The following is a 16,557-nucleotide window of genomic DNA, read 5'->3' as shown; positions in this document are numbered from 1 at the left end:
GGAGGCGCGTCTCACGCGCGGCCCAGGCCCCCCACGCCCGCCGCCCCGGTGGTGCGCACGCGTGTCCGCGCAGGCTTCCCGCCCGTCGAGCGCGAGGCTCCTTTCCGCCGTGCTGTTTTCCAGCCTCCCAATAAATCACGAACACCGAAGGGAACCACGGCGGCGACGGGAGGTGCATCGCGCGTGGTTCCCTCGGCGACAAAGCAGGAGCCCAGCACGCCGACCGAGGGCGCCCCGCGCAGAGTCCCGCAGAGGCAGACGCCGGGGCGCGCGCCTCAGAAAGCCTCAAACTCCTGTCCTCCGCAACCCCCGCCCCCTTGCAGCCGAGACCCGCGCCGCTGCAGGCCCGACGGCCAGGACAGGCCGACCAGCCCTCCGCACGGCGGGCGACGCGCCAAGGCACCGGCCGAAACGGCCAGACTCCGACCCTAGGCGGCTGCCGCCCCCAGCCCCGCCCCTCCCCCGCCCCACGCAGGCGCACTCCGGGCCCCGCACCTCCCCCTACCGTGCGCTGGCGGCGCCCGGCGGGGGCGGAGCGACCCTCCGAATGGGCGTGGCCGCCAGCCTCGACGCGCGCACGCGCTCTCGGGCCCCACACCTACGTGTCGGGCCACGTGACGCCCACCCCGACAGTCCCCCGTGAAGCAACAGGACGTTAAAAAAATTTCTCTTCTGCGGGGTGGATGAGAGGTTCTGAAAAAACTATAGTAACGAGGAGCGAGGCGGAGGCAGTGCCGGCGCGTCCCGCTGGGATTCCTCTCGCCCGCCGCGCCGGCCACGACCGCGCCCGCGGCCCCGCCCGCCCCCTGCCGTGGAAAGCCCCGCGTTCCCCGCACCCCGTGGCCAACAGCCTCGCAGCCCACAGCCACCCGCCCCGGGCGCCCGGCACGGCGGCGACCCCATCCTCTACTGCCAGACCCGGGCCCGCCCAGCGCCGCCGCCCGTCACGCTCCCGCCGCCCGCCCCGCCGGGGAGGCAGGGAGGAGGTAGCCAGGCGCCAGTGGCGGCCAGGGTGGGGGGCGGCGGGCAGCGGGCTGCGGGAGCGCGCCAGCCCGGCCCCGCTAACGGCCGCTCTGCGCGGCCCCGCCCGCCGCCCGCCCCCGGCCCTCCCCCCGCCGCCGCCCCTCCCCCCCTGCTGCCGCCGCCGCCGCCGCCGCTGGCAGCGCCGCCTGAACTGAGGCGAACTCCGCCGCCAAGTGAGTGAGGAGGAGGAGGAGGAGAAGGAGGAGGAGGAAGAGGAGGAGCGCAGTCAGAGCGCGGCGGCAGCGGCAGCGGCAGAGGCGCCGCGGCGGGGAGCAACCCGGAGAGACCCCCGAGCCCGCGGCACAGGCGGCGGCGGTGCTCAGCGGGCGCGACCAGCCGAGCTAGCGGCGGCCCCGGCTCCTCCTCGTCCGGCGCCAGCGGCCCGCGCCCCGCGCCCGCACTCGGCCAGCCGAGACCCGCCTCCCGCCGGCCTCGTGAGGGACGCGCCGAGCCGGGCGGCCGAGAGCGGCGGCGGCCGGGAGCGCGTCGGGCCCGGGCGGAAAGTGCCTGCGGGGGGCGGGCGAGCGCGCGGTGCCGGCCGCCCCGGGGCTCGGCGCGGGAGCCGGAGCGGGAGCCGGCGCGGAGCGGGACGCCGGGTCCCGAGCGGCCGGCGGCCGGGGCTCGCCCCCGCCCCTCCCTCCTCTCCGGCGGCGGCGGCGGCGGCGGCGGGCGGAGTGAGCTGCGGAGCCTGGAATATGGTCGGGGAAATGGAAACGAAGGAGAAGCCGAAGCCCACCCCAGATTACCTGATGCAGCTGATGAACGACAAGAAGCTCATGAGCAGCCTGCCCAACTTCTGCGGGATCTTCAACCACCTCGAGCGGCTGCTGGACGAAGGTGAGCGCCTCGGGCCCCGGCCCGACCCCCGCCGGGGCAGCCCCTTGCCCCACTCGGGATGGTGGGGAGGGCGGGAAGGTCACAGCCGGGCGGGACCGCGCGCCGGGGGGACGGGGAGGCCAGGAGGGCGCACAAAGAAGGCGCGGGGCCCGGCTGGCGGCGGCGGGCGGGCCGGGGTGGACCCGCCGGGGCCGGACGCTCCCCGCCCGGCCGGGACCCAGTGCTGCTGGCGCCCAAGTTTGTGCGGTGCGGAGGGCTGCGGGGCGAACGCTGCGGCCCCTCTAGGTTTGGCGGTCTCATTTCCGAGAGGCCGGCGGGGGCCGCGCGCGCTCGGTGGTCCTCGCCGAGCGCTCTCGAGAGCAGGCCCTCGCCGTGCCGCCGGCCTGGAGGACGCGCGTGTCCCCGGCGCGGGCCCCGCTCCTCCGCTCGGTCTCCCGAACCTGCCCTGTGTGGACCCCGCTGCCCCGCGTTCGGGAGTTCTTCCTCCGGGTGAGGACCAAAGCGGGGTTTCGTGCTTGGGGAATTGGTGCAGCTGGTAAATAGTAAGTGGAAGTCAGCGTGGGGCTCGTTAGTTTAAGAAAATTCGGTAGGAGACCGAAAGTAATGCTGGCGTAGCCGACAGGGAGGACGAAGTGACGGCGAAAAGCGCTTTTTTTTCCTTTTGTTTGGGGAAGCGAGAACTGTTAGGGAGTTGAACTTCACTTTTCAGGGGTGGGGGGGGTGGTGGAGTGCGAAATACCGCGATGACAGATCGGAGCGCAGCCTGAGTTAGGAAGAACTTGGGCGGAGGGTTTGCTCTCGGGGACGCAGCCGCCTCAGTTTGCATGACAGGGAATCAAGACGTTTGGAAAGGGCGAAATAAAATTGAGCCAAAGTTTCCAAAAAGCTTTATGGAGCGCTGTGGGGAGCGAAGAATGACAAGAAGATTAATGTTGACCAACTCTGGAATTTCCTTAAGAAGTTCTCATAGCAGTACCTGGAGTATTAATTTCTAGTAGCTGTGGGTTTCTGCAGACGCCTAGGGAAAAAAAAAATGACCACATACACAAAAAATCTGTTTCGAAAATTGACTAGGTAGGATTTTTTTCTTTTTCTGCTTAGAGGCACCACCGGAGGACTGTATAATGGAAACCAAAAACTGTAGGTTGAAGAGATGAATAGTGTAGTTTAGGTTTTTCGCAATAATTTCGAGATTTTAAAAATAGAGTCCGGGAAAAGGAATTTGAAGCTTGGGGAGTTGGAATGTCACTAAAGAACAAAACGCCGGAAATGTTTACATGATAAAAAGATGGTTAAAGAAAAATCCCAGGAGTTTTGTTGTCTTGAAAGTCGTAGAAACAAAAGTAGGAAATGGTTAGGTGTTACGGCTTTCTGGTCGTTTTGCTTACGTATGTTAAACATACAGCACTCACCCACATTGAAATGGGCATTTTCCACTGTTGGAACAACAGACCTGTTAATTTCAGGTTGCTCCAGAGAAAACTTCAGCTGTCCCTTTAAGGGGTTCTGCCTTTCCTATTTGTGTTGGCATTTGAAAGATTGTGGAGGCAGAAAACTTTCTGGAATGTCAAAAAAAAAAAAAAAAAAAAAATGCTGGAACTCTGAAATTGCGTATTTCCGAATGTGAGCGCTAAGGGGCGCCAGTTATTTTTTAACCATGAAAATGGTTGGAACGAAATGTGTAACATACACAATAATCTGACATATATTAAATTTAGTTGAGACTTAAGTTTTGGATTATTTGATTTGTCATCACCTGTTCCTATATGTTTTCGAACATTGAAGACACTTTTCTTAAAATTATTGGCACAAGTTTATGACGTTTTAAAAATAACATTTTCTTCTTCGCATATTTTGGTTAAGTTAAAGTTTTAATAGTGCTAATAACAATTTCTGGTAAAAGTTTTTTTCTTGAGTGCAGTTGTTTAGAAGGAATCCTTTATCGACGATAAAATGAAAATAGACCTTGACAATGTTTAGGGTTAATTAAAATTAAATTGCATTCTTGAAATGTTGAATTCGGAGACTATAGGAGATTTAAAAAAAAAAGTTCGAAAGTACTTCACCTTAGTATACTATTTAAAAAGCTGCATACTTCTGAGTTTCTTTAGTTTGAAAGGGCTTCTCACTTGTGCTTTTATGTTGATCTAAAATCTCTTCATAATTTAGAGATGGTTTTTTGTTAACAAGTTTCTAACCTTTTGCTTTAATGATTTTTAATTTTTTCAAAACCAGAAATTTGAATTATGTCACTATTTCTAACCAAGGTGTATTTCTTTCTGGTTGGCAATAGTAATCGTTTGAGTTTAAAATGTAGGAGACCGAGAGGAAATCTCTTTATGTTTGTTTCCCCTTCCCCTTGTAATGTGGCTTATTCCATCTCTCATATTACTCTAGTTTTAGCCTTGTCAACTCCCCGTGTAAAGATTGTTTCTGTATGGCAGATAGTATGTTTAAAATGGGCAATATAATGACAAGGAAGTTTGACTGTTTTTTTATCAGACCAGTACAAACATGCAGGAAAAAGGGCTATTCCTTAGTGTGGAATAAGCTGTTTCCTGTAATTGTTAGCCTTATTATAAACTTAATTTGACTTAGGAAAAATATTGGTTTCTGAAGTCCATCACATTTTTTTTTTCTGGATGATTTGATTGTGAAATTTGGCAACTTGTGCTTTACCCCTTTGTGGTTTGTCATTGTCCTAAACAAATTAATCATGACTCCTGTTTCTGGTTAGGCATTACTTTTTGTTTTGTTTCTTGCCTGTAATGCTTGGCTGAAAACTTACTTTTAAATTTAGATAACATTTAGTAAAAATTTTACTTTAGTGATTGGCTTAATGAAGTTAACATACTTAAGAGTAGTTGTATTTTCTGATAATTAGAAATTTCAAATGAGACTTTTAAATTTATTTTAAAATATTTTTCAAAGAATAAGCTTTTAAACAATTTGTCACCTTACGAATTTCCATTTGGCAAGTTACAAATTTGTGGATTGTGTTGGTTTTCCTAGTTGATGAAGACTTGAATGTTTTAGAATGAGTATTTTGATTCCTTGCCAAATTAATCTTTAGCCTGTATCTTGACTATGGACAGTCCTTTTGTTTTACTGCTTGTTTTTGTTTTGTTTTTTGTTGTTGCGGGTCGTGGAGGTGTGTGTACCAGCTCTTCCACTCAAGTATCTTCAACATGGTTGTTTTTTAAAGTTGTAAATACATTCTAGATTGGGCCCATCATATGAAGGACATAAACTTGAGTTTGAAACCTTTTATTGAAGGTAGAGATGATTACAGGATTACAGATAAAACCTAGGTCTTAAACTGCTCTACCTTTAAAGAGAAGTTTTCAACTGAACCCTGAGCAATTAATACATAGTTTTTAAGAAACCAATCTTTTTCATGAAACTGAAACAACAGTAGTTGAATGGAAATGGTCTTAATAAAGTTTTATAATTTAGAATTGAGGAGGTAAAGAGTACAGTCTATTAGACTTAATAATACTGAATTAGGAGAAAATGGAGAATTAGTATCTTAAAAGCAGATTTTGAGTTTTCAGTTTTTTAGGTGGAGGAGGGGTTAAAACCACTAGCTAATATGGAAATAAAAAATGTGTAATGAAGAAGGACAGCCTAAATCTTTTTATCAGAAAAATTAGCGTGTGGCTCAGAAAAAGAGAGCAGATGGATTAGAATGCCTCATTACTGATTCGAAAAATACATTTTCATTTTTAGATGGTCTTTTCGTTTGTTTTTATAATAAATATCCTTTCTGACCTCAGTTTAGTTTCTAACCTGCCTGCTCCCTCTCTTTTAAATATATGAATAAAAATATTTTGTTAAAACTTGCTTTAATAGTTGACATTTTTTCATGTTAATATTTATTTTCACTTCTTTTGCCATAATTATTGGATGTATTTACTGTTTTCTTACGATTTTTTTTTCTGAGAAACAGCTCATTTACAAAAGCTTTGACTTAAAAATTATATAGTTGTTGATATTTAGAGGTCTCTTGCTATGGAGATTTCTTACAAAAAGGTTTTCTTTTTGTCTGAAGAAGCAATTATTGTTGTCAGTAATCACCTGTAACAAACAGATTTTACTTAAGGTGAAATAATCTGTTCTTTAGGAACTAAGATTTTGCTTTTGTACACAAGCCCTTGAATTAGTTGTAGTAAGAAGGAAGCGACTATTTATAATCACCTCTTTCCATGATCTTTTCTCACCCAGGAGGTGTCACCAGCTATATATTGGCAGTAATGGAAAAGCTTGTTTGTATCACCATGGGGTATTTATTAAACATTCATTCTGTACTTTTAAAACTAAATTCCCCTGTAGGTGAAAGGTGATTCCTAAACTTTATCCAGTTTACATGTTTTATAGTAAAAGTTGTATCCGACTGTAACACACTTGAGTTGATAGAAATAGGTCTCTTTGCTAGTCACATTTACTAGTATATTTGGGATGAACACTTTCTTACATGACTGAGAATGTCAAGTTAAATCAAGTTAATTTGACTTCTTAAATGCTGTATGCATATTTTATTTCTGTTATTGCCTCACTAGTCACTGTCACTGTCCTGGAGCTGATTGAAATTGGTCAGTTTCCCATAAGAACAAATAGTTTTTGTTTTCCTTTTTCAGGGAAATAGATTTCTGTGGCAAAAGAAGTGAAGTATAATGAAACACTCATGCTTTGACCTGGCCTTCACTGAAGCATGATTCAGATTTTTGTTTTTGAGACCAATATACTTAGACATGTAAGGGCTTTGCTTTTGTTTTTTGGTGTCCTTTGCTTTTCGGTTTGGGTTTGATATCAAGGAAATTAATTACACCAGTGTGATCATTGGGGTAACTTTTTATAAACTGACTGGAACTACAATTTAATTTACTTGAGAAATTCAGTGTAGCTAATACATTTGTTTGATTTATTTATTTGATGTTACAGTTGTAAGCAAAACTTGCTCTTCTTTGTTGGAGATGGAAAATGCTATGACATTGTTGGGTTTTGTTTGTTGATAACTTAAAAGGCAGCCCACTGAGCAACTTTCTGCTATTGGTATGTCAGCTGTTAGACGAACATATCCAAGGTTCTATTTTAAGGCCAAGGGATGGGGGTGGTGAGTGGGCCTATGTTAGGAGGTCATACAGATATATACCAGCTTTTTATTTACATGATCAACAGGATTTCATTTTTTCCTCCAACCTCCGCTGTATTTCACATTAAGACAGCTTGATGTGAATTTTAAGTGCGGTAATGTGTTGTTTCTCCTTAATGATAACTTTTAGGGAATATTTATATCCCTTTTGAAAATTGGCATTATCAGTTTGGGACCCAAAATAGCTAGATTATTTGATGTTCAGGTAAGGGTTTTACAGTGTTCTTTTCATTTAACAGAAAAGCACAACTAACAGCAAATTTTTATAGTGAATATAGTTTGTTATGTTAGTGGGACTGTTAAGAAATTTGTTTATAAATATAACCAGTCTGTGTAGGGTACTACTTTCTATGGAGAGATCATTATAGTTAGCATTGGAATGTAATTATTTGCCGTATAAAAATTACTTTCTTGAAGATGCCTACCTTAGAACCTGGCCTATGTACACTTTCAGATGTTTGTTGAATTAAACATGTTGACATCTTAACATCATTTTTTGATTTTTAGTTTCTCAAAGAATCAAAGAAAACCCAGAGGTGACGTCAGAAATATTGTCTAATAATTTTAAGAAATGAAGCAATTGTGTGATTGGAGATAGTTTTGTGCCATTCGAGGAAAAGGCACTTGTATTTTTTCTTAAAAATAACTTTAAAAAAGTGTCATGTTATTTGTAGTACTTGCCATCAAAGGTGCTTATTTTACTTTACTGTCATTGTTGGGAAGGAGATTTAGAAAGAGAAGATTGCTTTACTTAAGCAGTGTAGTTTCTTGCCAGTTGTTATACCAAAAGGTATCAATTCATAAACAGAGAAAAACTCCCAGTGCTCATCTCAGCTCTGGAAAATTTTGGCATTTATGGACTTACATAGGTAAATCTTCCCCCCAGTTAGTTACCCTTTTCAAATTCCGCATAAATATAGTTCTTGTACTCCATGCAAAACACCATAGATTGGAGATTTCTTGTCCCTAAGTGCCACTTTGATGTGTTCAGGATAAATAAGGCCTATATTTTAATGATTTTAGTTTAAGAGAAAGCTGAGTATATGGCTGATTGTCATTTAACACAAATAGCTATTTGTTTTAAACACAGGTGTCTTTAATTTTAAACAGTGCCATTACTTAGAAAACTGATAAATTGAAGCTTTCAGTGAACTGAAACTTAGCTTTTTTTTTTTTTTTCTTTTGAGCCAGAGTTTTGCTCTTGTTGCCCAGGCTGGAGTGCAATGGCACGATCTTGGCTCACTGCAACCTCCACCTCCTGCATTCAAGCGATTCTCCTGCCCCAGCCTCCCCACTAGCTGGGATTACAGGCGCTCACAACCACACCCTGCTAATTTTTGTAGTTTTAGTAGAGATGGGATTTCACCATGTTGGCCAGGCTGATCTCATACTCCTGACCTCAGGTGATCCACCTGCCTCAGCCTCCCAAAGTTGGGATTACAGGCGTTAGCCACCTTACCCAGCCTAGCTCATTTATTTCTAAAATGTCTGTTGCTGTGTTTTAGCAGTAACAGTGTTTGAAAATCTGTGATGAATTTTTAAAAAATATATTGCAGAAGTGATTTATCTAGAATTCTTACAATTAGCAAGAAAATGGCTGTACTTAATGTTTTTATCATTTCTTCAGTTTGTTGATGTGGAAACTCTAGTTTGAAAATCCAGCAATCCTATCAAGTCTTAACAAGATAAATTATGTACATAATATTGCTTCATATAGTCTTACATTTTTGTAGAACTAAATTTTGAGGCTGGGGAAATGAATCAATTGACTGTAAGGTTTCTAACACATTATTTATGATCAGCAAAATTTGTCGTATTCTGCTTAGTAGATAATCAGATATTGAAGTGTGAGAGCATCATTAGCTGGGTGTGGTGGTGTGGTAGTCCCAGCTACTTGGGAGGCTAAGATGAGAGGATTGCTTGAGTCCAGGAGGTCAAGGCTGCAGTGTTACAGTTGTGCTACTGCACTCCAGCTTAGGCAACAGTGAATCCCTGTCTTAAAAAACAAAAACAAAACATCAAAATGGAGTTACATCCATCAAGTGGCACCACATTATGATCACAGTATAAGTAAAGGGCCTGTGTGTGCAGATACTTAATGTCCGTAAGTGAAGACGTGCAGTGAAAGTGAGCTGGCCTTTATGAAATCTTTGAGAGTGAGTACTGGGGCTGGTTAAGTTCTAGCTGAGAAAGGTTTTCGAAATGATGAAATATCTGGTTGGCCTGGGGCCTGAATAAGTAAGTAGCAGGCCTTAAGTAAGCACCTTGTTTTTTGCTTTAGTGCAGGGCGGGCCATTGTAAAGACTGGGCATGACCTCCTGGTTGGTAGCAAATCATTGGGGAGCCCTTGGCTTTTAAGCTAATTTTATGGTTTGAAATATATAAGGGAAAAAAAAAAAACCCAAGAAGACATTTAGTACATTTTAAGAGTAGAATTAGGAAAATGCATGATTAAAAAAAATCATGCAGTTTTAAAATTTTGAACCTTCAATGTCATAATTTTATTGGTTCTCAAAATTATCTTGCAGATTATATCAGAGTGCTGTGTTTTAAAGCTACAGGGGACTTGAGAGTTGGGGGTATATTCGTAGGTGCAGAGCCTGAGATCTGGAGCAGTTGTGTCTTGCCTATGTCTCAAGGCAAGTTTGGCAGCAGAGCTCTGGAGCAAGACACTCACTTCTCCCCTCTGGTTCGTTTTGTGGTGTGCCTCTCCACAAGGGGAGCTGGAAGGAAAAACCTGGAATATTTCCGTATTTTAAAAAGCTGCTGCGTTGCTTCAAGTTGTGAAGGTAAAGAAGAAAAAGCAAATAGTTTTTTGCTAATTCTGTGATATGCTGGTCTTGAACAAATGATGGTCAGATTCTTAGAATTTATTTTTAATGATAACTTTAATTAAGAGGCTAAAAGTGAGAAAGGCATTTTTAGAGGATTTCAGTTCATTCACTTAATCTTCTTTGTAAGCAAAGGCTAGAGCCTCAGTTTTTTGAGTAATATAGTAAAAATAAATCTGGGTGTATTTAATAATGTCGTTGCTATTATTTTCACTAACTACTCAAGAGGAAACTTTTGATTAGGTGACTTAATATAGAAGTATACTATTGCAAAGTGATTCAAGTCAGGAATATGTATACTTGTGTCTGTTTTAGATCAGCATGGGGTAAACAGCCCCCCAGTTATATAAGGTAGGTAACTGAAGAGTGACACCCAGGAGGTGGATGGTTATAAATTGAATGGAAACAGTGCTGCACCATGTAGCTACCACATCATATTCTTGATGCCAGCATCTGGAGGATGATTGACTGCTCATTTCAAATAATGCAAAGAAATTAAATGTAAGCCCCGGTTCTTTGCTGTATCACAGTAATTGTATCCCTTTGATACGGTTGTTACATGGCAGGTGAATGCATTTATTTAAAAAAAAGATTTTTCAAACCAGGGTCAAAAAAATTACCCTGATACTGTACCTAATTGACTATTGTCGCTGGTTCCACCAGGGTTGCAGTGATGCCCCCATTGTCATGAGAGTATTCAAGTTTTAACTCTGTATGTGTGCAAGTGCACATGTACATGCATGAGCCAGCATTAAGATGAAATGAATTTATGTTTTTGTGCATATGCTGATGAGACCCTGTGGTGAACTGGTGAGTGTTCGGTACTATAGACCTGGGATCTAATCATGACTCTGCAGTTAACTAATTAGTTTGGCAATCTTGGACGAGATAACCTCTCTGAACCTCAGCTTCTTTATCTGTAAATGAAATTATCAACTGCACTGCCAATCTTAAATCCAAATACTCTGAAACTCATGAGTATTCGGAAGTCTTTCATACTATAAAGTAGCAGCATCATCTGCTTTCTGTCAACATTTTAAAATTGTTTATGATAAACAATTAGATAAGCAAAGCAGCTTTTAGAGAATAAGTAAAGAAAAAGAGAGAAAGGTAATTTAGCTATCTAGGTTCAGCCAGTTTTAATGTGCACGAGAATCACTTAACACTCTGGTAGTTTAGAGGAAGTCACTTTGAGCTGAACTGTCTAGATACGTTTGAGAAGTGGAACCTGAGTCGGTATTAACAGTTGGTATGATTTAATGAGGTAAATAGGAGGTACAGCAGTGCCAGCACCATGGTGATGGGAGACTGCAAGGTTTAGTCAGGAAATATGTACAGATTAAGTTAGCTGGAATGGCACATGCACAGATCGAAGTAGTGGGAATTAACAGAAGACTACAGTGAGAAGACGGTTAGAGCTGGATTGTGGTGGGCCTTGAAGGCCAGAATACGTAGTCTGAATTTTATTCCGAAGGTTGTAAGGAATCTTTAAGGCTTGGGTTATTTTGAGGTGTCAGAATGAACACTTTGTGGATAAACTAATGAGAATGTATAGAATATATACCAGTTTAAAGTAGACATTGAATTCAGTGTGACGAGTCAAGCTATTGTGTGTGGTTAACCCATTAGGAAAATTTTTTTAATAGTTATATTTTCTCAAAATAGTATTAATAAAATATTTATATTGAATTTTCTGTATTTTAAACTCCTTACAGATTTTTAAAAATGTTTTAGGTAGAAACGAACAAGTCAGTCTTTTCCTTACTTACAGGTTAGTATATTCGTACTGAAGGATTGAGAACATGTGGGACTCATTTGTTTAGGTGTCAGCCCAGTTTTTAGTAACTCAGAGAATTGAGCTTTCATTTCTTTCTTCCTTTTTTTTTTTTCTTTTTTTGGTATTTTTAGTAGAGATGGGGTTTCACTATGTTGACCAGGCTGGTCTTGAACTCCTGACCTCGTGATCCTCCCACCTTGGCCTCCCAAAGTGCCGGGATTGCAGATGTGAGCCACCGTGCCCAACCTTGAGCTTTCGTTTCTATATGAGCTAAAGACAGTTTAAGAAACTCATGGGAAGAATCTTAGGAATTCTTGAAGAAAATTTTGTCTGAATTTCAGAGGTTGATTAAATATGTTTTACCAAGTTTGATGTGGACTTTTAAAATTTAATTGTATTAATTTTTGTGTTTAGTTATTTTAAGTAAAAGAGGTATCTTGACATTTTGTCCCTAAAGAAATACATATTTGTGTATCTTTAAAAATTAATGCTTTCCTACATAGTGATATTACACCAAACAAGATGGGTTAATCCTACACATAATGCAACAACCAGTCCATATTCAGATTTCTTAGTGGATCCCCAGATATTCTTTATAGCTGGATTGTTCAAACCAGAATCTTACTCAGTACCACTCACTAAATCTGGTTGTTAGGCCTTTTCAAACCTAGAACCATCGCTCTGTTTTTTTTTTTTTAATGACATTGATTTAACTTCCTTGTTTAGGACTTATTCCTTTATGCCCTGTGTGTCTATCTATTACATTGGAAGATCTAGAGTAGGTTCAAGTAGAGCATCTTACACTAGAGAACAGGCACAATAATAAATCAGGAGGCACAGTAACTGGTTCAACCATCAGAGAAGCAAAGATTGATACCTGGATTAGAGTGGTGATAGATGGCTCCTTGTATTTTAAAGGTAGATTTTTTTTTTCCTCTTGGAACCAGAAGGTAGACACTATATTAGGTTGCCCCATCAACATTCATACCATGACTTTAACCAGTTGCTTATTTTTGCCTGAATCAGATTCATTAGAGCTTGCACCAGATGATATTCTAATTCTGCCATTCTTTCTGCATTTACTTGGCATTCTTTGAAAGGTACAGCTTTCTGACACCAACAAGGAAATATATTGCTGTTTTGAAGTAAGTGTCTAATGGGGCAAGCCAGATAGATGCTGCTGCCTATTATTTTGTTCTCAAAGTAAAACGTTGGTTTGCTAGCTGCCTCAAATGGAGACCAATTAATTTTTTCTCTTTTCTAATCATCTTTATACCCCCATGGATTTCATAGATTCAGCGTATTTAAGTAAACTATAATTAATTTTGATGTTAAAATTATTAGAACTTTAGTGATAATTTTGATGTTAAAATTACTAGAACTTTTGCTAGTGATAGTCTCCTTTATCTGTTGAACTCCTACTTGCTCTATGGGGCAACTTTTTCTTGGGCATGTAGAAAAGTTATGCCCCAAGCCCCCCTTGTGCCTTGCCTGTTCTGGAGCTAGACTTGGCCATTTCTCTGATAGGATGATATTAAAGACTTGAATTTAGGTGTTAAACATGTTCATTAATCTGAGGATGTGATTACTTCTGAGCCATTGTCTATAGACAATACTGATTTTAAAATTGATTCGTTTTTATGTTTTCAATTCGATTTTAACATTTTAATTTCATAGTCATATCTTTATTTTTTTTTTGCCAGCCACGACTAGATTAATGTTGTTGTTGATGGTGACATACTTACTTGCTTTATTCTACAATATTAAGGAAAATGCTTTCAAAATAATAAAATTAATAATATTACTAATAACAGTAAAACTGTCTTTAAAATTTATAGATTTGTTTTAGACATGTTACAAATAATAGATATGGCCAGTGACCCACCATTCTTCTGGTTGATGACAATTTTTTTTTTTTGGGAGGGTGGTCCTCATTTATACTAATTTTTAATTTCTACTTAATCTTGTTTTTGACTTTTTGATGCTGTCATTTATTAGCTGTGTTCCTTTGTTGTAGTTACTGCTTCTGTTAGCTTTTACCCTATGCTCAGCAGAAATGGAAAATACACATATATTTTAAAATCGTGTGTGTGTGTGTGTGTGTGTGTGTGTGTGTGTGTGTGTGTTACAGCAGTATGATCCAAAAAGATGGTTAACTTATAAGGAGGTGGTTGTTTTGTTTAGGCTAGTGCTTTGTATCTTAATTAAGTATGAAGGGTAGGGAAAAAAGAATATGACAGGCAAAATGTTTCGATTTAGTGAATTCTTCTGAATAATATCAGTAAAAGAATATACAGATCTTTAAAGCTTTTAAAGTCCTATGAAGTGGAGGAAACCTCATAGGTTAAAATTGTATTTTTCAGTAGTTGCAAAATCTCTACTGCAAACTTTTTGTCATTAAGAACTTTTAGTAGTAAGGAACGCATGTTCCAGCAGATGGGGATATTAGTACACGAAAGAGAGCAGTTAGTGATTAAAATGTGTTGAGAAACAACCCTTTTTCCAGAATAGGAAAATGTTCTCTTTTAAATTGTAAGGGAAGAGCTGCTCAGGAATATGACAAATAACAGTTATTTAATTAAATACTTTGAGTAGCATGTGAAAAAGTTGTGATAGTTCTTTAAAGAACTTGTCTTTTTAAGAGACTATATGTTGGTATGGTGACCATATTAAATATAACTAGTTTAGGACATCAGATTGATTGCAGCTATTTTCTGAAATAGTTTCTGCCTTGACAGCTCAGTTTGAAGGATTTTTGTTTTGGAGAGTGACTGAGTCACATATATTGAGAGGTATCCTGTTTTTTCTTTGTAATTATAAAGTCTTTAACCAGGCAGTTGATTTCTGTTTATTAAAATAAATCAGGAGAAAATGTGTCATAGTTTACTATATGTTATATGAAGAGAAAGTTCTTTTGGGGATCATAGTTTTATCATAGTAATAAAAAATTATCAGCAGTAAAAAGATAATCTTATCTCACTTTTTATTATAGTTTATAGCATTACGACATACTTTGTTAGTTTTTATAGTAGGTAAATACTACATAGGCTGCTTTAAAATGTGCTTTGCAATTGTTGAAGAAATACTAATTTAAGTTCCTTAGATGTGATTCAAAAGTGTACTTTAATGTATTTAAGTTATGTTTTCCTAGTTCGTTATATTGAGCTGCTTTTTTTTAAATTGGTCAAGGCAATTTAAAATACTCTTGCCTTCATTGACTTGAAATTGAACTCAGCACAGGAGAGAAGAATATATCGTCTCTATATAGAGAAACAGGGAGGAAGAGATTGACTTTGCCACCGTTGTAACTGATAATAACTTTGATTTTGCTCCCTGACCCCAAGCCCCACTTTTCCCTCTTTTCTCTTATTCCTAAATTGTAGAGAATTGAAGATCGATCCACACATTTTCAATTCATCTTTGGCAGTGGCATGGTTTGTGACCTCTTTGAGTCCTGGAGAGGCAGTGGTGAGGGCACAAAGATAGCATAGGATATCATTGTTTTTAAAATCTTAATGGGAATTACTACTTTTCAGGGAAATATAGGAATGACCAATTTTGTGTGTACATTTTAAGATTGTTTCTTAGAGTTTATGAGAAGCTTGAATTTTTTCCTCTCAGTAATCCTAAAAAACTGTTGTTATAAAGAACTTCATATTTATCATAAATATTCTTTATCTTATTAGGAAAAACTAAAATATATCAATTAAAAAGTTAAAAGTACTCATGATTCACTGATAATGGCTCTTAATATTTCTTTCTAGTCCTCCCACCAGTGTTTATGGATATAGTGAAATTGGAGTTATTTTTTTTCAAAAAATAATTAAATCATGAGCATTTTTTCTTGCCATTTCATATTCTTTGCAGATATAATGTTTATAATGACATATTTCATGCTGTTGAGGTATATTATAATTAACCTGTTGGACGTGCCACTTTGCTCTCAGGAAGTGTGTGTAACGACTGCATTAAGTGGCTTCAGAAGTTAAGTTACAAAATATTCTAACTTGGCAACATGAATACCAAACTCTTATTTTTGCAATGCAGTTAATCTGAAGTAAGCATTTTATGCTGCATCGCAGAGAAAGTGGTTGTTAGGATGTAACATGTGATTTTCGAGTAATGTCAGAGTTGCATATTTCACATACTGGTTTTTAGTGATTTGACATACTTAATTGAAACTTTTCATTTTATTCTAGGCTGTTTGGTTGTATGCTATTAATATGTGTGGGATGTTATGAAGGGTGCACTAAAGCTTCAAATTCATTCCTTCAAGTTATCTCAGTAGCTAGAAAGATAGTATTTAAAAAAAGTAACAAAGGAAATATAAACATACCAAGAAGACAAAAGACTAGTGCTGAAGATGATGCTTTAGGCTGAAGAGGCTATGGAATATTTTGGGAGAAGAGGTATTTTCACCTGGCTCTTGAAGGACAGGTGGGATTGAAGTAGAGAACACGTAAGGAAGTGTTGTTCGAGACACAGGGAATAGTGTTCTTGAATGTGGGAGCATTCTGAGTACGGAAGTAAAGTAAATAATTCTCTATTAGAGAAAGCTTTTTATACCTGTTGTCTTAGCTTTTTCCTTTATCTGCCTCCATATTTCTGTTTTTAGTCCAAGTTTTCTTAACCTCTGTCCTGTGCAGGCATTACATTAAAGAGTATGTTAATGTGGTAGATTGCTGTGCTTGCTGCTGTCTTTCTCTTTCCTTTGTTTTCAGATGTTCTTTTTTCTTGACTTTGACTCTCTTGTTGCTTTTGTTTTTTGGAGAAGAGGGATATCTTACTGCCTCTTTTTTTTTTTTTTTTTAACTTTTTTATCTGTATGCTTACTTTGGCTTTTTGTTTGTTTTCTGAGTGCATTTGGATTTTACTTGGCTTTTCTGAAGCTGTGTGTGTGTGTGTGTGTGTGTGTGTGTGTGTGTGTGTGTGTGTGT

At 40.8% G+C, this 16,557-nt stretch overlaps 1 protein-coding gene across 13 annotated transcripts in view; it reads left to right on the top strand.

Annotated features, from left to right (window-relative positions):
* The first annotated feature begins 1,170 nt into the window (after positions 1 to 1,170).
* The window catches only part of QKI (QKI, KH domain containing RNA binding), a 169,507-nt gene continuing 154,120 nt past the window's right edge, over positions 1,171 to 16,557 (top strand). For 5 of the 13 annotated variants that reach the window (XR_004261280.1, XR_004261278.1, XM_032253121.1 and 2 more), the window contains exon 1: positions 1,171 to 1,860. Coding sequence is in view for 7 of the 13 variants with exons in the window: in XM_032253121.1 (XP_032109012.1) it covers positions 1,719 to 1,860 (142 nt within the window). In the remaining 6 variants the exon portion in view is untranslated. Of the gene's footprint in view, positions 1,861 to 8,972; positions 9,802 to 16,557 lie in introns of those variants that run through there. The other 8 variants (XR_004261276.1, XR_004261277.1, XM_032253119.1 and 5 more) reach the window with 4 other exon arrangements.

Source organism: Sapajus apella, unplaced genomic scaffold, assembly GCF_009761245.1.
Source record: "Sapajus apella isolate SASKATOON/1434 unplaced genomic scaffold, GSC_monkey_1.0 scaffold82, whole genome shotgun sequence".
In the NCBI taxonomy this organism is placed as follows: Eukaryota; Metazoa; Chordata; class Mammalia; order Primates; family Cebidae; genus Sapajus; species Sapajus apella.
This window is presented reverse-complemented; position numbering and strand designations above follow the sequence as displayed.